At 56.5% G+C, this 25,590-nt stretch overlaps 1 protein-coding gene across 4 annotated transcripts; it reads right to left on the reverse strand.

Annotated features, from left to right (window-relative positions):
• On the reverse strand, positions 614-20,298 carry FAM131C (family with sequence similarity 131 member C). 4 transcript variants are annotated; one of them, XM_021095409.1, is made up of 8 exons: positions 19,121-19,337; positions 16,439-16,534; positions 8,440-8,555; positions 7,526-7,561; positions 7,185-7,278; positions 2,776-2,958; positions 2,398-2,508; positions 614-1,541 (listed from the first exon to the last, which is right to left on the reverse strand). In XM_021095409.1, the coding sequence occupies exons 2-8, from the start codon at positions 16,512-16,514 to the stop codon at positions 1,258-1,260; spliced, it is 900 nt and encodes a 299-aa protein (XP_020951068.1). In that variant the 5' UTR covers positions 16,515-16,534; positions 19,121-19,337; the 3' UTR covers positions 614-1,257. The 4 variants fall into 4 exon arrangements, with proteins under 4 accessions (XP_020951068.1, XP_005665091.1, XP_020951069.1 ...); XM_005665034.3 differs by having other exon boundaries at positions 16,439-16,539; XM_021095410.1 differs by lacking the exons at positions 16,439-16,534; positions 19,121-19,337 and adding an exon at positions 20,151-20,298.

Raw genomic sequence — 25,590 nt, forward strand, 5'->3', positions numbered from 1 at the left:
TGGGCCCCTGATGTCCCACTGTTCCTCATGGCCACCCTCCTTGCAGGGAAAAAAGCAGGTTCCCCAGCGGATCTTTTTTTTTTTTTTTCTTTTTACAGCTGCACCTGTGGCATATGGAGGCTCCCAAGCTAGGGGTCGAATCAGAGCTGCAGCTGTTGGCCTAGGCCACAGCCACAGCAATGCCAGAACCAAACTGCATCTGAGACCTATGCTGTAGCTTGCAACACTGAACCCTTAACCCATTGAAGGAGGCCAGGGATTGAACCGGAATCATTAGAGAGATAGAGTTGGGTTCTTAACCCTCTGAGCTACAGTGGGAACTCTCCCACCAGGAGACTCTTGTCTTCACATCTAAGCAGGACCCTGTGGCCCAGTTACCTTCACTCTAGCCTTAACTTTTTCCTTGGCTGAGCCAGAGCTGACCAGGTGTGTGGCTCCTTGGAGAGTCCACAGTGCCTTGGGCATCTTTCATGGGGACTCTCCTGGCTGCTGGCAGCAGGTTGACCAGCTGTCTGTGTGTTGGGGGTTAGGAGCCTCTCCAAAGTCCTTCTAGAGTTCCCCCCACCAGGGGCCTGAGGACATGCCTTTCCCAGCAGAGACCAACCCAAGTTCATCCAGGGTGAATCCACCACTTTAATGTCTTCAGACGACCTTCAGGGAGATGGCATCAGGGAGATGGCAGGGGAGAGCGAGGAGGGGGAGGAGGGCACCAGGGAGCGGGTTCAGAGAGTGAGGGACCTACAGACACTCCAGACACAGAATCCCCATGAAGAGCGCTAAGGGGCAGACGTTAGCTACCAGAAGAGGCAGTCCCCCTCTGATGGGGGCAGAAGCTCAGGGGGAGAGGGGGAAGGACTGAGCCCTGGGCTCAAGGCAGGGTCCCCGGGCCCCACTCCCAGCAGGTCTCGCAGGCCCTTCTGTGTCTGTCTTCCTGGGAGTCTGGCTGTTGGCTCCTCTGGGCGGCTTGCCCCGGTGTCCACTGAGAGCTCTTGAGCTCGCTGATGGCAGAAACTCTGCAGAGGGGGGTGCCCTCCTGAGCCACATAAAGAGGGAGAAGGGGATGATGGCTCCCACTGCGAGGGACAGGGCCACGGAGGCACGGAGTGGTCCACAAGGAATGCTGGCCCCCAGCCCCGCTGCACCCACCCTGGGCCTGCCCTGAGGGGTCTAGAGATGCACAGCCAGACCCCGGTGTCCGGATACACCTGGGCTGCCCACCAGGCCAGGTCACGGTGCCAGCAGGCTCTGGTCCCCACCTCAGTTATAGAACACCTCGTCCTCTTCCTCCGAGAGGGAGCCACTGTCCACTGAGGGGAGGGAGCCCTGCAAGTGGGCCCCACCCTCGGGTCCCGGGGCCCCCGGCAGCCGCTGCCTGTGCTGCTGTTCAGGACTGGGGGGCTGCGGGCCCACAGCTGTGATGGGGGGCTCTTCAGGTGAGGGCCAGCCATCGGGGGAGAGACCAGAGGAGGAGAAAGCCAGAAGACTGTCATCCTGCGAGGGGACACTCAGAAGACTGTCCTGCAGGTAGATGCTCTCCAGGTCTGAAAAAGCACCAAAGGGGTGGGCGTGAGGAGTGGGGTTTGGACGACCCTGCCCCTCACCCTCTCCTGGGGTGTGAGCGAAGGCACGGGGCCGAAGACCTGCCTCTACATCTCGCTTTGTTCCTGCCAAGCTGTGTGACCTTGGGCAGGTCGCAGAACCTCTCTGAGCCCCCGTTTCTCCCAAGGGGTGACAGGGGTGGAGGTGGCAGTGAGCAGAGCATTAAAAGCTGTCTCTGGAGCCAGCCTGCCTGGCCTCACATTCCTCTGTACTCAGAATTGGGACAACCAGTGCTCTTCCTGGGGCCTCCTTTCCCCTCCCTGCCATCACTGTTAGAGGGAAGATCAAATGAGATCTCGCGGGGATGCAGGCTCCACCCAGGACCCAGGCTCCCTGAAGCCCTCAGTAGGAACCTGAGGTTCTAGAAAGGTGGTTGGCTGTGCTTGGTGTTAAGGTTCAGGTCCTGGCTCCGATGCCTCTAGCTGTGTCATCTGAAGTGAGTGAGCCCCTCTATTTGTAAAATAGTTACAGCGTCTGCTTCCTAAAGTTGTAGAAAGGGTGAAATGGGATAACCTGTGTTATTCAGGTTATTCCACTTAAGCACTCAGGTCACCTTCTCTCTTTCTCTCATTATTATTCTCTCCTTTATGCTCCTGGCAGTTCTTTGGCCCTGGGTGGGGCAAGAATCACCAGCCCCCTTTTTCAGATAAAGAAACTAAGGCTGAGAGAAGGAAGGGCCTGCCTGAGCCCTGGGGCATCTGGTGTCAGAACAGGCAGGCAGCGCCCCCTCACTCTGCTGCAGGAAGCCCCTGCTTTGCTGCAACAACCCCCCCATGCCTGCCCCGCCCCAGACTGTACCCTGAAGCTGGACCACGTCCTGGGGGCTGTTCTCCGGGTTCAGCTCCTCATCGTCCAGCGAGGACCAGGCGCTCAGCGTGGCCTCCGTGATGGCAAACTGCTCGGCAACCCCTGTGGGGGACAGACCCTGCTCAGTGGGGCCACGGGCAAGGTGTGAGGGGGGAGGTGGCCTCAGGTGCCAGGACAGGCTGGCACCAGATGCTGCCTCTTGGAGCTGCCCATCCTCGTCCAGAGGATCAGAGTGCCCACCAATGCCCCCCACCCCATGGCGTTATTTCTCTCTACCCAAACAATGCCCAGGGGGACCCTAGGTCCCCTAAGGACCAAGGTCTGGGCCAGTCTCTGTCCCCAGGTACCCCGCCCCGACCCCCCACTGACCTGCGGCAAAGCGGGCCTCCCGCAGCTCGTCTGGGAGGCAGCAGTAATGCTCGTCCTCGGCCGGGGACAGCTCCCAGCCCGAACGCTGGGCACTCCAACCCTTCCACTCAATGAGGTGGGCCACGCGGCCACGTGCCATGGCCGTGGGCTTTGTGATGTGGTCCTTGATGCTTTGCACCACTCCTGGGGGAATTGGGGGCAGATGGGTGACAGCCCTGACCCAAGGCCCAGCTCGGGGCCCCACTTCCAGTACCCCAGGCCCCCCAGTCCCCCAGGCCCCTGAGTACTGCAGGCATCCAATGGCCTGTACACCACATCCCCTCAGCACCCTGTACTCACCCAGTGCCCCGTGACCTCAAGGGCCTGGACCCACAAAGCCTATACCAGCCCACTCCTCACGCCCAGACAAGGCCTCGTGCCCCCTCCCCGCCTGCCCCAAGGCCTCCCCAACCCTGAGGCCCCTCATGTACATGTTCCCCACCCACCTGCAGGCCCCACACCCTCCCAGTGTCCCCCGCTCCCCATCAACATTCCTGCCCACCCGGTGCCACTGCCTCAGGCTCGCCACGCCCCTCATTTCCTTTCTGACCAAGTTTAGACCCTTCTGCTCAAGGAGATCCACTCAAAGGATCCATTCAAGATCCACCCAGCCCTCCCTTTCTCTATCAGTGAACACGTTCTAAGAGTGCAGCCCCCCAAATACCAAATGCTGGAAAGGGTGTGGAGAAAAGGGGACCCTCCTTCACCGTTGCTGGGACTGCAAATTGGTACAACCACTGAGGAAAACAGTATGCAGTTTCCTCAGAAAACTAAATATAGGCGTTCCCTTCGTGGCTCAGTGGAAACGAATCTGACTAGCATCCATGAGGATGCAGTTTCGATCCCTGGCCTTGCTCAGTGGGTTAAGGATCTGGCGTTGCCCCGAGCTGTGGTGTAGGTTGCAGATGTGGCTCAGATCCCGCGTTGGTGTGGTTGTGGTGTAGGCCGGCAGCTGCAGCTCCCATTCGACACCCTAGCCTGGGAACCTCCATATGCCACGGTTGCAGCCCTAAAAAGACCAAAAAAAGAAAAGAGAAGAAAACTAAATACAGAACTAACATATGTCACAGAAATCCCACTCCTGGGCATGCATTTGGATAAAACTAGAACTCAAAATATACATGCACCTGTATGTTCACTGCAGCACTATTCACAATAGTCAAGACATGGAAACAACCTAAATGTCCACCGACAGATGAATGGATTAAGATGTGGTTCAGGAGTCCCCACTGTGGCTCAGCGGTTAACAATTCTGACTAGCATCCATGAAGATGCAGGTTTGATCCCTGGCCTCACCGTGAGCTATGGTGTATGTTGCAGCTGAGGCTTGGATCCAGTGTTGCTGTGGCCCTGGCAGAGGCCGGTGGCCACAGCTCTGATTGGACCCCTAGCCTGGGAACCTCCATGTGCTGCCGGTGCACCCCTAAAAAAGACAAAAAAAATGTGGTACATCTATAAAATGGAATACTAGTCAGCCATAAAAAAGAACAAAACAATGCCATCTGCAATAACATGGCTGGAACTAGAGATTCTCAGACTAAGTGAAGTAAGTCATAAAGAGAAAGATAGGCGTTCCCATTGTGGCTCAAATGTAATGAATCCGACTAATATCCATGAGGACGCAGGTTTGATCCCTGGCCTCACTCAGTGGGTTTAGGATCTGGAATTGCTGTGAGCTGGGGCATAGGCTGGCAAGAGCTCAGATTCGGCCCCTAGCCTGGGAACTTCCATACACCACAGGTGGAGCCCTAAAAAAAAATAAATAAAAGATGGGAAAAAAAAAAGAGAGAAAGACAAATACCATGTGGTATCACTTATATGCGGAATCTAAAATATGTCACAAATGATCCTGTCTACAAAACAAAAACAGCTCAGGGACACGGAGAGCAGACTTATGTTTGCCAGTGTTGAGGGCAGAGAAGGGGATGGATGAGGAGTTTGGGGTTGGCAGATGCAAAATATTACATTCAGAATGGAGAAGTAATGAGGTCCCACTGTACAGCACAGGGAACTGTGTCTAATCTCTTGGGTTAGAACATGATGGAAGATAGTACGGAAAAAAAAAAAAAGAATGCATGTGTATGTATGGCTGGGTCATTTGCTATATAGAGAAATGGAAGAAACACTGTAAATCAACTATACTTTAATAAAAAGTTTAATAAAAAAAGAATGCATCCCTTGTGCCTAGGACAGTGACAGATCTGCTGAGGGTGAGACCAGTGGGGGCGGGGGGTGTAGCAGGCAGGGAAGTCTTCCTGGAAGAGGAGGACCTGAGTCAGGCTTTCAAGGCAGCTTGGGTTGGATAAGCGGAGGCAAGAAGGAGGCTATTTCAAAGATGAGAAGAGGATGAAAGCAAGGAAGAGTGTGGCATTGTTCTAGGACTACCAGGGCAAGACCAGGAGTAGGGCGGCAGAGAGGCTGGCAAGCCCAACAGGGGCCACACTGGGGGCTGAAAGAGCCAGACTGAGGGCACTGCCGTTGTCCTTTTTTTTTTTTTTTTTTTTTTTTTCTTGCTATCTTTTTTTTTTTTTAGGGCCATACCCATGGCATATGGAGGTTCCCAGGCTAGGGGTTGAATCAGAGCTATAGCTGCCGGCCTACGCCAGAGCCACAGCAACACCAGATCCAAGCCACATCTGTGACCTACACCACAGCTCACAGCAACGCCAGATCCCCAATCCACTGAATGAGGCCAGGGATTGAACCTGCAACCTCATGGTTCCTAGCCGGGTTCATTTCTGCTGCGCCACAACAGGAACTCCCTGCCATTGTCCTTTAGAGCAATGGGGAGCCACAGCAGGATAATGAGCGGGAGAGTGACAAGTCAGATCCATTGTTTAGGAAGAGCATCCTCATTAGGGGACCAGGGACCAAGGGTGGAGACAGGGGGACACCAGGGGCCATTGAAGGGACCCAGCAAGAGACAGGACAGGGCTGGGCAGGGGGTGCTGGAGGGGTTCTTGGGAGTAGACGGGTCGGCTGTGAAAGGTGACAGAAAGAAGGTCATCAAGAACAGTTCAGCATCTCCTTTAACCAAGGCTGAGAACACAGACCTGGGGGTCACTGGTCCTAGAAGTCGTGCATGTGAGGAAAGGCAATATTTAAGAGAAAAAAACAGATGTATGACTCTGGGGAAATGGGGGGATGGGGGTGAACAAGCAGGGGGTGATCCCCCAGGGCTGGGGAGTCTGGCAACCAGAGAGGGTTTCTGGGGGGGGTTCAGTGGCCCCCGAGGGGCAGATGGGGTAGAGGAAAGGGCAAGGCAAAGGTCAGGGGGCAGCAAGGGCCATGAGGATTTAATGACATGAGAGCCTGAGGGACAAGGAGCAAAGCTGTGAGCAGAGAGGAGCTGGCCGGCTGAGGACAGCCTGGGAGACCTGGTGGCCCAGCGAGGCCCCTTTCCCGGCTGCTGCTGCTGGCAGCTCACACCCGCATCCTTCTCAGGAGCCTTGCCTTTGGCCAATGGGAACTGCCTCACCTGGAGAAGCTGGGGAGGTGGGAGAGCCCAGTGGCAGCCAGTGACAGACTGCTGGAGGAATAACATAAAATCAGCCACCTGGCCTCAGCGCCACGAATCCCGTGGTGCGAGTCATGCTCCGGAGCTCCCATGGAATCGGGCTGAGAAGGACAAGACTTCTGCCACCACACCTTTGCCGAGCTCCCTGCCCTGCCCTGTGCTGCTGCCCTGGCTCCCTTCCTTCCTACAGGTTCCCTTCCAGAACACTCCCTCAGCAAATCACTAGCACGACAATTCTCAACTCGGGCTCTGCTTCTAGGGAACCCCAACCCATGCTGGCCTGAGTGGCAGATTTCAACGTCTGCAGAGGGGCGGGGAGACCACACGGGGCAGACGCCCGGAAAATCAGGGCCATCTCCCAGAACTTCTGGAGGATACAACAATTCAACACACGGCAGCGGGGGCGGGGGGAGGGGGGGCGGTGCCAGGGGCAGGAACCCTAAGTACTGCAGGGCCCAGCATGGAGCCTGGCCTTTAGAAAAAGTCGAATCCGGAGTTCCTACTGTGGGTGAGCCTGTTAAGAACCCAACTAGTATCCATGAGGACGAGGGTTCGATCCCTGGCTTCACTCAGTGGGTTAAGGATCAGGTGTTGCTATGAGCTGTGGTGTAGGTCGAAGACGGGGCTTGGATCTCACGTTGCTGAGGCTATGGTGTAGGCCAGCAGCTCCAATTTGACCCCTAGCCTGGGAACTTCCATAGGCCACAGGTGCAACCCTAAAAAGGAAAAAAAACAAACAAAAATGTTGACTCCAACAGGGTGGCGACCCTTCCAGCTGCAATTCACCTTTGACCTTCCCACAGCTAGTGCCTGGGGGTGGGGGGTTGCCAACTTCAAGGGCAGCAGAGCTTACCCACAAGGGATGAGGTGGCTAGGGCTGCCACGTTATAGTTGCTGGAGCACGACCTGGAGTCGGACAGGTAGCCATTGGTGGTCTGGAAGCACCTCTGCAGGAGGGGGAGGGGGTGAGCAGGGGGAGGCAGACCTACGAGATGGCATCCCCCACCCCTCCCAGCCCCCTTACCCACCCTCCCCAGGTACTCTGGGCAATCCTGCCAACCCCCACAGGACCTATGTCCTCAGCACCCCCCCACCGGGTGGGCAGCTCCATGTGCCCGGGCTGGGCCGAGCAGAGGCGGGGGCAGCAGGGGCAGCTGGGGCTGGTTAGACCAGGGGCGGGGCACGTGCACTGACCTGCCAAGGATCCCAACAGAAATCCATCTGTTTGTCCTAAAACAAAGGGAGAAAGAGGAACAGGCGGAGCCTGGCACAGTGTGCCAGCAGATGGCATGAAGCCCTGGGTCAGCTTTCTGGTGCTCCCTGAGGTCAGGGTCTGCCTACTCATGGGTTATGCCCTGGTGTCCCCTGGCGGGGACAGAAGTGGTCTGGGGGGTGGAGGCGGGGCAGCGGTGGGTCTGCCAGGAGAGGCAGTGGGTACAGGGGCTGGATCAGATCTGGGTTCGAGTTTTGACTCTGCCATTGCTACCTGGGTATCCCTGGACAGGTGCCTGAACATCTCAGAACATCAGGTTCATCTTCTGTAAAATGGTCACAATGCCATTTACCTCCCGGGCTGTTTTGACGCATAAATGACATAATGTAGGCAAAATGCCTGGCACAACACTTGGCCTGTGGTATATGCTCCAAAAAAAGGTAATTGCATTAACCAGTAGGTTCAAGCCACAACCTCGGGGGCAAAGGTGGAAATTATGCACCAGGATTGGAGGCTCCTTGCTAGACCTTCCAGATCTCCTGGACTGAGAATTCCAGGCCTTTCCTCTCCAGCAGGCAGTGCAGGCTGCTAGGGAGTCGTGGGCTGGTAACAGAACGTGTTACCCGCAAGCCTGAGTTACCTTGGATGGGAAGGCTTCAGCATGGGGCTCTCTATTCTCAGCAGGCTGGTTCAGTCCTTGGATGCCCAGCCAGTTCAGACCTTCATCCAGCTGAGTACCAACCCTTAGGGGCCCTGATCCCACAGGAAGTAGCCAAGCCTGGCAGGTGGAAAGGAGCTTGACATGGCTTCTGCTCCCTCTGGGGACCCGTAGGGCACAGCCCAAGAACCAGGGCCTAGTGCAGGAAGAAGGTGGGGATGAAGCGACACCAATTACCTTGCCAGTGACACGGTCTGGAGCCATGATGGGTGGGCAGCTGGAGGGCAAGTTCGGGCTCAGAGGGGCCGTGCCCTGGGGCATGGGGCAGTCCTTGTGGGCACTTGTGAACAAATCTGGAAATAAGAAAAACAGGTGGGACTTAGAAAAGCCCAGTGCACTCTTGCTTACGAAGCTTGCTCAAGCCAGTTCTGAGAGACGGGGGGCGTTTCTTTCTTATTCCTCAGTCACTTTTTTGTTTTGTTTTGTTTTGTTTTTGTCTCTTTGTCTTTTCTAGGGCCGCGCCCACAGCATATGGAGGTTTCCAGGCTAGGGGTCGAATCGGAACTGTAGCTGCCGGCCTACACCACAGCCACAGCAACACTAGATCCAAGCCATGTCTGCGACCTATACCACAGCTCACAGCAACACAGGATCCTTAACCCACTGAGTGAGGCCAGGGATTGAACCCGCAACCTCGTGGTTCCTAGTCGGATTCATTAAGCCCTGAGCCACGTCGGAAACTCCACTCAGGTCATTTTGTAGAAAACAGACTCGAGGCCACAGGTGAGGAGTCCAGTCAGGTCCCCTCCTTCCTGGACCCCTCAGCAGGGACGGCTCTTCTTTCATCAAGACGGAAAGCAGACCATGTGATCCGTGGTGGAGAGAATGGGTCGATGCCTTCCAAGCCCCCTGGATCTCAGCTAGAGAGCTGGAGAGAAGCCAGCAGCAGGGTGCAGGGAGCAGCCGGGGGTGTCTGTGTTGGAGGTTCCAGAAGGAGAGGGGATGAGGTCGCCAACCTCGCCGGAAGCAAACTGGCAGGTGTCAGAGAAACAGAGAAGGATCTCTGGGGAGCGTGGGCACTGATTTAACCGGAGGCTGGTGACTTTCCCCAGCAACGTGCAGCTCTGAGGGTTCAGGCACGAAGCAGGTGGAGGGTTGAGAGGGTCAAGGGCATCCGCAAAGGAGAGCTTGTAGGATACAAGTGGGAATGGCTGGCCCATCTGCCTGTGACTAATTCTAGCGAATAACTCCAGCACATTTTTGACCTCCTGGAGACCTCCAATCCCATCCTTGTATTCTACCACCTTCCACTGGCTCCTTGGGTCCACTTCCCTCCTGGCCCAGCTAAAGCACCCTGGCGTGTCAGCTGCCTCCAAGAGGGCATCTGCTCTCCCCACCTCCCCCACCTCACAGCAGCTTTCTTTAAAAGTGAGGCAGGGGGAGTTCCCGTTGTGGCGCAGTGGAACCGAATCTGACTAGTATCCATGAGGATGCAGGTTCGATCCCTAGCTTTGCTCAGTGGGTTGGGGATCTGGCATTGCCATGAGTTGTGGTGTAGGTCACAGATGCACCTCAGAACCTGAGTTGCTGTGGCTGTGGTGTAGGCCAGCAGCTCTAGCTCCGATTCAGCCCCTAGGCTGGGAACTTCCATAAGCTGCAGGTACAGCCCTAAAAACAACGTCAGCACCACAACGAGTGAGGCAGAATTCTAGGCTCTAGACGCAGAGCAGTGAGCAGGGCTGCCATGGTCTCTGCCCTCATGGTGCTCACATTCATTGTGGGCACAGAGATTAGACACCCAAATAAATACCAGAGGGTGATGACTGTGGGGGAAGTGACAGGCGGCTGGCATGAGGACAGGGAGGGCCACATTGAACAGGCTGGCCAGGGAGAACCTGGTTTGTCTATTTTTTTTTTTTTTTTTTTTTTTTTTTTTTTTTGCCGCACTTGAAGCATATGGAAGTTCCTGGGCCAGGGATCGAATCTGAACCGTGGCTCTGCTACCCCAGCTGTCAACTACCTTCTGACTCTACCTATGTCTCCCCTCAGGCCAAATGAGGGGCTCCCAGAGACCCACTCGCAGAAATTGGCGAAGCTGGCAAAGGAGAGGCTGGCATCTCCCCTACTCCAGCTCACCCCTCCCTCTCCATAACTGGGGAGAGGTGGCTGCTGCGGGGTCAGGCTCGGGCCCCGGGCAGGGGTCAGGGAGGCAGGAGGCAGCCTGCCCTCCCACCTCCAGCATGGCAAGGATTGTAAGGTTTCAAGGGTCAGGCAGACACTGAGGAACTGGCAAGGTTTGAGCCTCGCTGGTGTCCCCTAGGGGGCTGCTTGCAGGCAAGGGGACCCCAGCCCCAAGAAGCTGGAGGGTGGACCACTTCAGGAGGAAAAGGGAGTTCGGCAGGGGATGAAAGAGATCAAACCAGGTCAGATCTTCCACAACACTACACGGGCTCTGTAGTGGGGAGACTGCCCCAGGGCTCCCCGAAGAATTCACACACGCTAGCTTGGAAGACCCTGCCCCCCCTCCACCACCTCGTGTCTACCTCTCTCCCTCCAGCCATAGTGATTACTCTCCTGGCTGGTCCTCAGGCATAGCCAGCACACTCGTGCCTCAGGGCCTTTGCACTGGCCATTCCTTTCCACCAAATGGGACTCTCTCCTCGCACATACAGGTTCATTCCGTCACTCCATTCAGGTCTCTGCTCAAATGGTGTAACCTCAGCGAGGCCTCCCCAAACCACCTGAATTCATATGACACCGAATCTTTCTACCCCCTTACCTCGCTTTACACCCCACACCCCACACCGTGTCTGTTTCCTTGTTCACGGTTTCTCATGAGAGGACAAGTTCTAAAGCTCTATGAGGGCTGGGGCTCTGTTAGCCCCAGCACCTGCCCAGGGCCTGCCACATAAGAGGTGCTCGTGAAATATCTGTTGTAAGAATGAAGGAAGGGGAGTTCCCATCGTGGCGCAGTGGTTAACGAATCCAACTAGGAACCATGAGGTTGCGGGTTCGGTCCCTGCCCTTGCTCAGTGGGTTAACGATCCGGTGTTGCTGTGAGCTGTGGTGTAGGTCGCAGACATGGCTCGGATCCCGAGTTGCTGTGGCTCTGCCGTAGGCTGGCGGCTACAGCACCGATTAGACCCCTAGCCTGAGAATCTCCATATGCTGCGGGAGCGGCCCAAGAAATGGCAAAAAGACAAAAAAAAAAAAAAAAGGAAGGAAGGAAGGAATATTTGGGCACCTACCACACAGAGGGAGTGAGCAGGTGTCGGCCAAGCAAGCCCCCTGCAGTGTCAAATCAATACAAATGTCTTGGCCATTTTTTCTCAGGTTCCTCAGCCCAGACGCTACCATGGCAGAGGAGAAAGGGACCCAGAAAGGCGAGGGAGGGAGCAGAGCACAGAGCAGACAGTGGACTTCCCGTCATGGCTCAGTGGGAACCCAACTAGTATCTATAAGGTTGCAGGTTCAATCCCTGGCCTTGCTCAGTGGGTTAAGGATCTAGTGTTGCTGCGAGCTGTGGTGTAGGTTGAAGATGCAGCTCGGGTCCTGCGTTGCTGTGGCTATGGTGTAGGCGGGCATCTACATCTCTGATTCGCTTCAACCTCTCACCTGGGAAGCTCCATATGCCGCGGGTGTGGCCTTAAAAAAAAAAAAAAAAACAGACAGTGGTTCTTGGGTATGGCCAGCTCCTGCTCAAGGGGAGAAGGGGAGTGTTGGATGGGCTACAGGATGAAAGTTGTTGTCTAATCCCTCTCTGGGCTGCAGAGTTTCTATGTACCCAGAGGCCACCTTCAAGGCCCCTCAAAGGTGGTGTTCAAAGCAGGGGCGCATCCTTCTGTGGGTCATGCAAGCAACTAAAGCATCTTTTAAAAGAATGAAATAGAATTGAGTAGAAAATACCAGACCCACGACAGTCAGATTAAGTGCTATTTCACGAAGCCTCTGTTTCTTTTTATTTTTCCGGCCCCACCTGCAGCATGTGGATGCTCCCAGGCTAGGGGCTGAATGGGAGCTGCAGCTGCAGGCCTAAGCCACAGCCACAGCCACAGCCACGGCAACACCGGATCCAAGCCTCATCTGGGACCTATGCCGCTTGTGGCAACGCCAGATCCTTAACCCACTGAGCAGGGCTGGGGATCAAACCAGCGTCCTCGGGGATGCTGTGTTGGGTTCTTAACCTCCAGAGCCACAATGGGAACTCCACAAAGCCTCTATTTAAAGTTCACAGACACACCTGTGTATACACTAAGACTTTTCTATGTATGTGTACTGGATCACGATGTGAAACATATTTATTCTTATGGGTCCAGTCAAGAAAGCTTGAAAGTCACTCTTAAGGTTCCAGCATGCATAAGGCAGGCCCCCAAGGGGTAGACAGGGCGCTGCTGGCTGCAGGCTGCCTCCCAGGCACTCTGAAGGGTGCTGGAGTGTTCCCAGGCCCCTGCCCATCACCTGGCACTGTTTTAAAACTGCAACCACAGGAAGCTCCTGATTAAGGATCCAGTGTTGCTGCAGCTGTGGTGCAGGCTGCAACTGTGGCTCGGGTTCGATCCCTGGCCCGGGAACTTCCACCTGCCGAGGGTGAGGGCCAAAATGAATAAAAAATAAAAATAAAACTGCAAACCACAGACTTGGGGAGCAAGGGGGTGCTGGCAGGTGATGTCAGAGGCCTGGAGGAGACATTACTTGAACAAGGTCATTCGTTGGGGTGGTGGCAGACGTGGACTCCTGGCTCCCAGCCCCGCCCCGGCCCTCCTGCCCCCCCCACCTCCGTTGGGGTGCAGGCGCCTCTGTCAAAGCTGCCTTCTCCCCCTGAGGACTTTGGCCCCGTGATGTCACAGGCTGGTTGCTATGGAGACGTCAGGTAATGAACCAGCCCAGGGTGAAATCACAGGCTGCTCTTCGCCCAGCTGGGACCGGGAGCCACGTCACCACTGGCAACTGGAAAAACACAGCGTTTCTCGTGGGGTGGGGGCTGGGGGGTAGCCTGAGGAGACCCCTAGCCTCTGCTCCTGTGAGCACCTTCCTCTTCCGAGGGAGCTGAAGGGGGGCCCCTCCCTTTCCCTGTCCACACCCTACTCCCCTGAACTCAAGGTCTGAGGTCCCTTCTCAGCTCTGCCCCTCCCCCACGTGCCCTGGCCACAGAAGTGACAGGCTTCTGGTTGCCATGGCAGCCTGGAGAGGGCCATCTTGAGCCTTCAAGGAGAAGGGGTGTCATCTAGATGTCCCCTCCGTCCCTCTGCCTTCAACTAGAGAGTCTCTGCTCACAAAGGATGTTTCCTGCCTGCCTATGCCAGCTCCTCAATCTGCTATAGACTCCAGCCACCCAGAAAGTTCCCCCTGATGTCTAACCTAAACTCCTCTTACTGCAAAGCTCCCACAGTGGTTTTCTCTGCTCATTCCTTGGGTGAGCCGGCAACGTAACCACTCAAGATTCCTCTCACCTCCTTCCTAGTCGTCCGGCCCCCGTGGCTGTTCCTTGGTGCCCCGGGTCCCAGCCCATTAGTCATCATAGTTGCCATCTGCCCCCAGTGTGTCTCCCGGGGTCCTACACCCTGCCCCACACCTCCCTGAGCACAGGGAGGTCCCATCCTTCACCCTGCTCCTTCTTAGCAGCCCAGAGAGGGCAAAGCTCCTCTTGAAAGCACACAGTAGCTGAGCAGCAGCCTGGGTCTCAAGTCCCTTCCCTGGACAGTTGCGGGCCTCCCCTCTAAGCTTCTCAGGACCCCTGCGGCTGAGTGCCCGATGGGGTCCTCCCTCCAGCCACTGGCCGGGTGTGTGCCACCCGGCTCTGACAGGCCAGGCTCCAGCCTTGCACAGAGCACAGCCGGCAAGGTGCTCCTTCCAAGGTCACTGCCCTGGGTTTAAATCTAGGCTCTTCAAGGCTAGCTCCAGGGCTGTGGGCCTGCGGCACGGCCCCGGGGCGCCTTGGGGTTCTCATCTGTGAAATGAGAACCCTGGAAAGAGCTGCCGTGAGGCGAGACACCTGCCACTGCAAACACTCCAGAAGCGACACCCTCCCTGTCCCCCTCCCCTCCTAGGCCTCAGATCCTCATTCTGGGATCTAGGGTGGGACAGATCTAGGGTGTCACATCTCTGGTCCTGTCCCCAGGGCTGCAGCTTGCCCTGGGGGTTCTGAGAGGGAGGCCCCCCAAGGGTGAGCCCTTGTGAGTCACTGCCATGGCCTCAGTCTGTCCCCCAGAGCTTGGCAGCGGCCTGGCCTTGAGAAGACAAAAGTGCCCCCCACTTCTCAGGACACTGTTTTCAGGTCACCAGAGCCTCAGCAGTAGTTCATCCATCCATCAGCAGGTGCAACTCAGAAATGCCCAGAGGGGTCCCTTTCCATGTCCTCTCCAGGACCTTCCACACATCCTGGCTCCTTTCCACAGCCTCTGCCTTCCTGTGGCCCGACTTCTTTGAACACCCTGCTCTAGCCTCACCTCCTCCAGGTAGCCTGCCAGATTGGCCTTAGCTGTATTGGGCTGGTCCCTTAGCAGGAGCCCTAATGGGCAAAATCTGGCCTATGTGATCTGCTGACTCTGTGTACTGAGTACCTATTATGGTTCAGGTACTTTCCTCGGCTTTTCCATCCCTTCTCACTCATTCAATCTTAACATTGCACAGTAGATGCTATTATGCCCATTTTACATGTGGGGAAACTGAGGCTCAGAGAGGTTAAATCACTCCTGCAAGGTCACCTGCCAGAAAGTGGCAGAAATGAGGTTCAAACCTAGGCCAGTGTAAAACTCCAAAGCTTGTGCTCTATTCACTGACCAGTGCTGACCTAGAAGGTCTACAGGCCATTTTTCCAAGTGTGTGTGTGTGTGTGTGTGTGTGTGTGTGTGTCCTGCCTGCCTCTCCACTAGGCTACTCCAAGGGCAAGGTTGTGTCTCCCTCCTCAGACTGTGAGCGTCTAAACGGCAAGCCCCCATCTACCCCTTTCTCAGTCTCCCCACAGCATCCAGGAGAACTCTGCACACTGGCTCTGCTGGGGCCAAGGTGAGACGGGACTCGGGGGCTGTGGGTGAAGGGGTCACAGTCCGTGTGTGACCCCTTTAGAGCGTGCGGCTTCTCCCAGACATGACCAGATGTCTCACTTTCCAGAAGGACCACCTCCGTCTCCAACTTCTGCTCTCACCACCTGCCAGCCCAGGGCATAGACCCCAGGGCAAGGCCAGGAGCTGACGGGTGGTCTGGAGGGGAGGCCTGGGGCAGGAAGGTGCAGGCAGAGAGGTTCCAGTGCCAGGGGCAAGGGTTGGGTGCTGAGAGGCCCGGAGCTGGAGAGAAGTGGCAGATATGGATTGCTCCATAGCGACCGTCACCAGCAGTGGCAGGAAAGCCCAAACCAAATGCCAACAGTTGAGTTATTCCAGAAGGTTGGATTTTTTAAGCGTTGGCCACATGCTCAGTACCTCTCTCCAAGTGGGGACTTGAGAAAGCAAAGTGTTCTGTACTCAGGCTCCGGGATCACACAGGGTGGGATTCAAATTCTCCCTGTGTCCGGGCTGAGAAAGCAAAGTGTTCTGTACTCAGGCTCCGGGATCACACAGGGTGGGATTCAAATTCTCCCTGTGTCCAGGCTGTGTGACCTCAGGTAAGACCTTTCCCATTTCTGAGCCCTACGCAATGAGGACTAATGAGGTCAGGTGAGTGATGCCTCAGCCAGCTCAGGCTAAGTACCCAATAAATGGTAGTTTAAACATAGATAATAAACACAAAACAGCTGGTAGAAACAGCATTGTTGCCTCAATCTGGCTCCAGTCCCTTTCCCCGTGTCCTCAGCACCTCGAATGCCTGCCACCTGCTTCTTTTCCCATGAGGTAGGATGGTGCTTGGAGCGTCTATGGCTTCCCCTTTCCCAGCCAAGAGGGTCTGGGTTAGCTGTCTGCACGGAAAGGTAATAAATAAAAAAAATTTTAAATTAAACTGACAGCTAAACTTACAGTGCTTACTACTTGCTGGGCACTGGTCTGAGGGATCTGCATGAATTAAGTCATTTAATCCCCTCCCGGGAACCCTAAAGCATCAGGATCAGTATTAGTCCCATTTTAGAGATGAGAACACTAACACACACACACAAGGTTAGGCAGCTTGCTGAGGTCACGGGGCTAGTGCATGGCCGAGCAGGGGTGCAAACCTAGGCTGGCCGGCTCCAGAGTTTGCACTCCCGACCTCTCAGGCCTGGCATGCAGAAGCTAAGTGGGGTGGCTCTGCCAGGTGTGGCCTGTACCTGGGGTTTGGCTGGGGTGGCCCAAGCTGTGTATGGGCTCTGGGCTCCATCTGGCCCTCGGCAGGAGGCACGTCATCCCTGGCTCCAGACTTCAGGCTGTGCTTGGAGCAAAGGGGCTGTTATTAGCAATTGGGGCAGATGTGGACGCTCGGGGCTCATGGAAGCTGCCCTGGGTCTGAGGGCCGGCTGCGTGGTACAGAGGCCAAGGGCCCAGGCTCTGGAGTCAGTGTGACTGGATTCAAGTCCTGCCTCTGCTCTTTCTTACCTATGGGGCCCTGGGCCCCGCTCAGTTTCTCCATTGGTAAAATGGGGGCGGGGACGGTACATACCCTAAATTAGCTAGTTGTGCCTAGAATGTTCCCACTGGGGCCCTGGGAAGCCGTAAGCACTCTATGGGTATCAGTGACAATTAGAGGGGTGGGTGGCCTCCGCTTAGTGGTCAGGCCACGCAGAACCCTGAGCGCTGGGACAATGGTTGTCCTCGGCTCACGTGGCTCACAGCTTCTTTACCTGCATCCAGCTTGCCTGCATGCATGAGGAGGCTAGAAGCGGGCCTACTCCCTCAGGAGGGGGACAGGGTCTGAAAACACAGCTAGATCTAGAGGTGGCCCTCAGGAGCCCCAGCCACAGAGGGAAGGGTGGAGAGGACCTCTCTTAGGTCAGGGTAACCTCAGACAGGCATGGCAGAGGGTTCCAGCACCAGGTCCAGGGGATGAGGTGGTCAGAGGACCTGGTCCCCAGCCCTGACACAGCCTGGCAGCCTGACCTTCAACAAGCATCTCTTCCTCCTCGGGTCTGACGCTCACAGCCAAGTCCATCTGGGGCCCACCTGGGGCTGGGCCTCCAGCACCTGGCACGGGATGGCTGAGTGATGGGGGAGACAGACAACAGGGAAATACCAGCTCCCCAACACCTGGCGCCTGCTCAGAGCTTCGAGGTTTCTAGAGACACGCGGAAAGCCTGTTGGTTCTAAAGAATTCTTAACATTCCTCTCTCTCTCTTTTTTTTTGTTTGCTTTTTAGAGCCACACCTGCGGCATATGGAGGTTCCCAGGCTAGAGGTCTAATCGAGCTACAGCTGCTGGCCTACACCTCAGCCACAGCAATGCAGGATCCAAGCCGCACCTGTGACCTGCACCACAGCTCATGGCAACAGCAGATCCATAATCCTAACCCACTGAGCGAGACCAGTGGTTACTAGTCGGATTCATTTCCACTGCACCGCAATGGGAACTCCCCCTCACTCTTAAAATTCCCTTCCCTTATGGTCATTCTGTACCTTCAGAGCAGGCGCTGTGCTGGGCTCATCGCTCTGGGGGCCCGGCATGTACATGGTGCCTGGCACACAGCAGGTGTCACACTAACATCAAGCTTCATGAATGAATAAGTGGCTGAACCTCAGAACAGCCTAATCCCCACCATGACACCCTCCTGAGACATCCTGAGCCACCTATCTGAATGTCCCACGGGGACTGGTGGGCAGAGCCCCGGAGAGGGCAGAGGGTGGGGGGAGGGGGTGTGCTCCTTCCCCAACACCCCCCGGGATAGGTCTCCTCCAGGGCCTGCCAGCCCCTCCTCAAGGCCTGGTCATCCCTCCACATCTGGGTAAGCTGCTGGGGGTGACAGGTAAGGTGGCAGCGCCCCCCAGGCCGTGATTGGGGTCAGTGGGTTTGGCTTCAGGCTGCAGCGCTGAAGCCAAGGCCTCAGTCACCCCCTCACCGCACCCCAAAAGGCTCACCAGGGTGGGAGAATGGCCCAGCCAACCTCTTCTAAAATGCCACTCAGCAGCCTGTTGGAAAGCTGGTGGTGGGGAGGGTTCCAAAGGCCAAGCTGCCCAACCCCCCCAGCTTTGTGTAGAAGTCCCTGCCACTCCCACCCTCTCCCACTCACTATGGTGCCAGGGCAGCTCACTCCAGCTCCCCAGACACGGCCTTGGGGGGAGCCTCAGGGTTGAGGCACTGGAAGAGAGCAGGAGCTTGCCAGGTCAGAGTGGCTTTTAAAGACAGACAGAAAGGCCCAGGGGTGACTGGGAACATCAGCTGTCTCTGTCCCTTCCTGTCCCCTGACCAAGGATGGGGGTGGGGATGAGGAGTTAGGGATGAAGGTGGGGGAAGGGGAACCTTCCTTATAACCTGTTCATCTCCTTTAACCCCTTGTGGCCAGTGGGGTCTGGGACTCTGAAGTCAGGGGCGTGGGGTAAGGAGCACAGAAGTGGGGGCACTGAGCTACTAAGGTCTATGTCTTGGAGGGCGTGGGAAGGAGGGTCGGCTTGCTCTCCCGCCGTCCCGCAGTCCCTCCAGAGAAGCCAGGAGAAATCAGAAGCCTGCCGTCCCTCCGAGGCACACGGCAGGGGGCGTGTGGCTGCTGGAAAGGTAGCGACCCTGCTTCTGCCACCTGGTGGGGTGTGGTTCCAAGCGGGGCTGCGGTGACCTCCCCACGCTCGCTCTCTCCGCGCTGCTGCCCCCTCCCACGCCCTGACCCCCTCGGGGCACCTTGTCCCCTGGGACTCGGCGGGGGGCGGGGGGGCGGGGTGTGCGGCTGGCCGCGAAGGGCGGGTCGTCCCCCTACCCCCACCCCCACCCAGGTTCTCCCGAGAGGCCGAGGGGTCGTGCCTGCGTCCCCGGCGCGGGGACCCGGGCCCCCGATTCCTGCTTCTCCTCGCCAAGATCTGTGGCCCCCTCACCTCGCGACACGCAGGAGCCCATCACGGGGCCTCGGGGTCGGGCCGCTGAGCCTTGAGTGCGTCCGGCCGCCGGGCGCTCATGTCTGCGCGGGCCCGGGGCTCACGCGCGGCGCTGGCGCAGCGGAAGCGCGGATTCGCAGGGAAGGGCCCGGGGCTCCGCTCCGCTCGGCCGCCGTTCCCGCCGGGTCGTCCCCGCCGCTGCCGCCGCCGCCGCCGTGCCCGGCTCGCCGAGCGCCACCGCCGCCCGCGCCGCGCCCGCCCCTGCCAGCCGCGGGCAGCACGGCGGGCGGGGCGGCCCCGGGGAGCGCTCGCCCGGAGCCCCGAGCGCGGAGCCCGCGAGGCCGCCCCGCCCCCAGCGCCCCGCCCGCAGCGCACCTGTTGCCGCCGCCGCCAGGCTAGGGGCGGGGGCAGCCCCGGGGCAGGGGGCAGGGGAGCTGGAGGGGGACCATAGGCCCTCGGGCCTCCCGAGCCACCTGGTGACAGGGGCTGAAGGTCAGGGAAGAGGGCGGTGGGGGCAGGGAAATTTCAGCATTTGGGCCACGAAGAAGTACACGACATTCAGATGTCTCTTGTGCCCAAGTGGCAGGGGAAGACACAGGCTCACGGAGATCAGATGCCTTGCCTGAGGGCCCTTAGGTGTCAGGGACATCATCGGTGGCGGGGGGGGGAACACTGGCCCAGGCTGGGGATACAGAGGGTGGGGATGAGCGTTCGGATCCCTCCACCGGGTCTCCTGCAAGCGCCGGCAGCGAGGTGAGAAGGCCCTTTGGGCTGAGCCCGTGCAGAATGGCCAAGTCCTTTCTCAGACCCGCAGCTCCCTTCCGATGGGGCCCGCAGTGGCCCCTCTAATCACTCACACTGGCTCTCTCACATCCCTACCCACGAACACAAACACACATGGGTACACCCACACACACACACCCATATTTACACACACTGGCATTTACACACAGCCACACACTCAGACACACCCCCAGCTCCTTAGCAAACCTGCCCATGGCCCACAGATCCTCAGCTTCTCAGCGCTCACTTTTACATCCTGCCGACTCACTCCATCCGTACACGTTCTTGGGCATCGGTTAGAGCAGGTGTCCTTGTGCCCCTTTTCCAAGTGAGGAAGCCAGGTTCACTGGTTCTCTTTAAAAACTTGGGGATGGACCAGCGGGGTTTGAAGGATGAATGAGGTTTGAGACAAGGGGGTGGGGTGGAGCTGGAGGCCTCTAGCCGGGCTGGATCTGGGCCCGGTGGGACTGCCAAGGGGTGGGGGTGGGGAGCAGTGGCGTGGATGCTGACGTTATCTCCTTGCCCAGGCCCGGTGCCCTCTCTGGAGTAAAAGCCTGGTGGAGAATGACCCTGGCCATGGGGGTCGGGGAACTATTGTGAATATGGGCTCACCTCACACAAGCTGTGTGACCTTGGGCAAGATGCTTCCCTTCCCCGAGCCTCAAGGTTTTTTGCTGCCAACTGGGTAAAAATATTTTTTGTTTTTTTTTTGGTCTTTTCATCACCCCTCAGGATATGCGATCAGATCTGAACCACAGTTGCAAGGCTGGATCCTTAACCCACTGCGCGGGGCCGGGTTTTGAACCTGTGTCCCAGTGCTCCAGAGATGCTGCCAATCCCATTGTGCCACAAGGAGAACTCCATGGGGGTAAAATCTTGCCTCATGGGAGTGAGATAATGTGTGCAATGGGCGTTCCCATCGTGGCACAGTGGAAACAAATCTGACTAGGAACCATGAGGATGCAGGATGAATCCCTGGCTTCGCTCAGTGGGTCAGGGATCCAGCATTGCCGTGAGCTGTGGTGTAGGTCACAGATGTGGCTCGGATCCTGAGTTGCTGTGGCCGTGGTGTAGGCCGGCAGCTGTAGTTCGGATTCAAACTACTATGCCACAGGTGCAGCCCTAAAAAGCCAAAAAAAAAAAAAAAAAAAAAAAAGACTGACACTGATACAGGGCTAAAAATAAATAATGTAATGGTGAACACAGATATAATGCATTATTACCTCACCAGTATCCCTACTCCCCCCCAGAAGCCTGAGCCTTCATTCAGTGGATGTGTACAAAGCACCTACTATGTGCCAGTGTGAACAAGACAGATGTGCCAGTCTAGAGTCCAGTGCTATACCCAGTCATGGATGCTCAGAGCCCTGCATGCTCTGCCCCCATCTGACCAGCCTCCCCTGCCACCCGCCCCGCCGGTCTGGCCTTGGGGAGGACAGCTCTGAGGGGATGGATGCCTTGGGCAGTGCCAGCTGTGTGGCTGCCTTGCATGGAGATGGAAAAGCCGGCCTGCCTGCCGCTGGGCCCTGGGCCCCATCCTGTGTGGCCCAGGGTAGGGGAGGCAGAGGTGTCCTTTCTCTTCTTCCTGTCATGGGGTGACTGGAGCTGGCTTGGAGGGAGGGCTCTGACTCACCATGACGCAGGACGCTTGGTCACAGCTGCGGAGGCTCCCAGCTGGCAGCCTGGCAGCTATGGGGGCAGAGGGGGGAGACAGGGAGGAGGACCCCAGCACGGAGTATGGGACAGTTTTGGAGGGGAGAGGATGTGCCTCCCTCAGCCTGAGACAGAGACAGGTTGAGTGGTCCCACCCAGGGTACCTTGCTTACCAACCCAGGCAGAGGCAGGGGGGGTGGGTGGCGCTCTGGCTCTCCCAGCCTCTAGCATTCGTGCTGGTCAGTTCCACATTGACTCAAATCCTCTCATTGCACAGATGAATGCTCAGAGATAGGCAGGGGCTTGCCCAAGGTCACACAGCAAGTTGGTGGCAGAGTGGGGACTAGAACCCAGGTCTCCTGCTTGGCAACGCAGGCCTGGCACGAGCCTGAGACCGGGCCACACCGGGGTGGACAGCTCCCCCTGGCACACCCACATTCACCTTCCCAGTCCTTGGAATTCTGCTGAAGCAGACGATTCCCAGATTCCCAGACAGCTCCAAGATGTGTGGTTGTCCTTCCCCGGGGCCAGGCTGTCCTTTCCCAGCTCAGCCCACAGCCCATCTGCCCTGTGACCTTCCACTATCCTCCCCTCCTGCGCCCTCCTTGCCTCATCCATCCATGGAGGAGGAGAGGCGGAGACTCCTGGGGGGTGAGAGGACCAGGGTGAGTGACCAGGCTGTGCCCTTCAAATCTCTGAATCCATGCTTTTGGGGATCCAGCCGGAACCCCTACTCCTGTGGCCTGCCCCACTTGCTCCTATTCAACCAGTCCACTCGTCCTGGGGTGGGCACTGGAGCATAGAGAGCAGATGCTGCAGGGTTTGATCAGAGAGAGATTAATCAGCGGGAGCCGTTACAGTGATGAATCAGACTCGGTCCCTGCCCAGGCAGTCCTGGGAGGCGGGACGGTGCGGTGCAAGGGGAGCCACATGCCCCAATAATTCGGGTCAGGGTGGACAGCAGCGCATCCCCATGCCAGCCAAGTGTGGTAGGAGCAGAGTTGCCTCTGCCAAGGGTCATGAGGATGGTTTCAAGGCAATGGGTGACCCAGCAATGGAATTTTGAAGGCTGAGTGGGATGTTGGCAGGCAGAGATGGAGGAGGGCTCTGGGTACACAAAGGCTTGGAGGCAGGGAGGCTGGGGGACACATGGGCAGTTGGCTTATATGTCGGGGTCCAGTGGGAGAGAAGAAACTTCAGGCTGGGGTTGCCCTCCTCCCAGCCTCAAACATCTCCTCAATATTGGTTTTCATTCCCAGGCAGAGCTGGATAAGCAGAAAGAAAATAGAACTGGAAGCCAGAACTCCTGTGCCCAGAACAATATATAGTAGATGCTCAGTAAGTATTTGTTGACTGAAGGCAAGAAAGTGAGCCTTGTCCAAGGTCACATATAAGGCCATAGAAAGGGGTTACGGCCAGGACTGTCTGATTCAACCTCTCGTTCACCCAGCAAATACTTATTGAGCACCTACTATATGCCCAACACTGTATGGGGCTGAAATTATGATATGAATGAGTCAGGTTCCTGTTCACTGGGGGAGCGAGAACAGAATGGGGGCGGGGGTTGGCATTAACCCAATAATGACCCAGGCAAATTGAGAATCACAACCCTGAAAAGTTCTAGGCAGGAGCTCTTGAGAGGGTAGAGGAGGACTTGATCTGGTCTTGAAGGTGGAGGGAGTGTCCTTGGAGGTGACAATGGCTGAGTTCAGTTCCCTGGGTCTCTGGAAGCCCAGCCTGGCCTGGGGGTCCCAAGAGCCAGGGTTTGGGGCCTTTCTGGGAAGCCTGAGGAAGAGGGCCACAGGATGGCCTCAGAATGTGCCCACTCTCAGTTCCAGCTTCTAGCCCAAGTGGGGTGACTAGTCAGAGTCTACCTCCTCCAGGAAACAAGCTGGGATAGGGAGAGAGAGAGAAGGGTGAGACCAGAGTCTTATGGGGGAGACAGAGTCCTCAGGGAGCTCAAAGTCTGATGGAGGAGACACTGGGGTCACTCAGGTGAGACCAGCCCCAGACCCCGGGGCAGCTTCCAGCCTGGTGAGTGAACAGGAACAGGCTGAGTTCATCTCGAAAATGTCTGCCCCAGCTGCTTCATGACAGGATCCCTTTTTCAAGTTCCAGAGGCTGTCACCCTGATTCCTGAACCTCAGGATCTCTACAGGGAGGAGGTCCCCTGCTAGGACCAAGGCAGAAGCACTAGGTTAGGCTCACCTGAGATGCTCTTCCTGAGCTGTCTGTGTCACGTGTCTTGTGGCCACTAGAGGGCAGCCTGAGACAGCGTCATTCTTCACTGCTTTCATTCCTTCCTCCCTGGCCAGTTGACCCAGAAAGCACGATGCTTGGCATCTCCGACCCAGCCATGGTTCAAGGTTGTGCATTGTGCACGCTGCACAAAGGTACCCAGCTGAGGAGGAGGGACACCGAAACCCTGCCTGCGCTCTGGTCACCAGTAATAATCACAGCAGCTGAGAACTTCCCATATGCCAGCTGCTGTGCTGAGACCCTTACGGGTCCTGTCCTGTTTAATCCTCCCGGTAAACTTCAGAGGTTACTAAGCCATGATTATGCTGGTGCAGCCCTGGAACTCCAGGCATTCCCCCTCTATCTTGACCTCGGGGGTGATTTGGAGCCGAGTAGCTCCCGGGGACTGGCAGGATCCCCTCCATTCGGGCCCCTGGACGTTTGCACAGACTGTGCACTTTCCCTCATTTGGTCCACAGCACACATATCTCAGCCACAGAGGCCTTCCCCACTTCGCTTCCTCATTTACATCTTCATTCATCAACTATTGCTCAAATCAACACCTGAAATGTGCTGTCTGAGTAAATAATGGGATACAGTTGAGAGTAATCAGACAGGTCTCAGCTGTCTTGGAGATTAGAGGAGGGGTCAGCAAACTGGTCCGTGAGCCAAATCCGGCCCTTGGTCTATTTTGGTAAATAAAGTTTTATTGAAACATATCCGTTCTCGCTTGTTTATCTATTGCCTGTGGCTGCTTGCCTTTGCAACTGCAGAGTTGTGTATTTACAGCAGAAATCCTATGGTCCTCAAAGCTGGAAATATTTGCTATCTCACCCTTGGCAGAAAAAATTTGCTGACACCTGGCCTAGAGTCTGGCAGAAAAGGCAGACATTAACTAGTTACTGGAGGAGCTTCACTGGTGGTTCAGTGGGTTAAGGATCCAGTATTATCACTGAAGCAGCTCAGGTCACTGCTGTGGCATGCGTTCAATCCCAGGTCTGGGGACTTCCTCATGCCATGGATGCAGCCCAAAAAAACCCCCAAACAAACAAGTCACTGAAATAAATAAATGACAACTTGTGAAAAGTGTCAGGAAGGGCATAGCGAGAGCAGGAATTGATATTTATTTATTTATTTTATTTTTCTATGACTGTGCTTGCTGCATATAGAAGTTCCCAGGCCAGCGGTCAAATTGAAGCCATAGCCGCCTGCCTACACCACAGTCAAAAATCCAAGCCACATCTGCAAACTTCGCCGCAGCTTGTGGCAACACTGGATCTTTTACCCACTGATCTAAGCCAGGGATTGAATGCGCATCCTCACGGATGCTATGTCAGGTTCTTAACCTGCTGAGCCACAGTGGGAACTCGAGGAATTGAGATTTAGGGTTCGATTGGTCAGCATTTCTTCTTACCTCCCACCCTTGATACCCTGGCCAGGTCAGTGGGGGCAGGCTGCGGGCAGCATCTACAGCATGCCAACCCATCTGAAGGTGAAGCCCTGGACTGGAGTCTCCTCCTGGGCTGTGGTTATGGCGGGGGAGAGGGTCCTGCTGAAATCTGCAGTTTGGGCCACTGCCCTCATTCTCACATCACCGGACCTCTCGGCCAGTCGTGAGCTCTCTCACGTCCTCCGTCTCCTCATCCCCCAGGGAGGCAGGCAGGGCAGGAAGTACTGTTCTTTTTACAAATGGGACAACAGAGGCTCGTTATATTTAATGACTTGGCCAAGCCTTGCTGAGCTGCAGGCAGAGATCTTGATGCCGTGGGAAAGCCCTGGACAGTATTTAGGACACC

This window comes from Sus scrofa, chromosome 6, assembly GCF_000003025.6.
Source record: "Sus scrofa isolate TJ Tabasco breed Duroc chromosome 6, Sscrofa11.1, whole genome shotgun sequence".
Classification (NCBI taxonomy): domain Eukaryota; kingdom Metazoa; phylum Chordata; class Mammalia; order Artiodactyla; family Suidae; genus Sus; species Sus scrofa.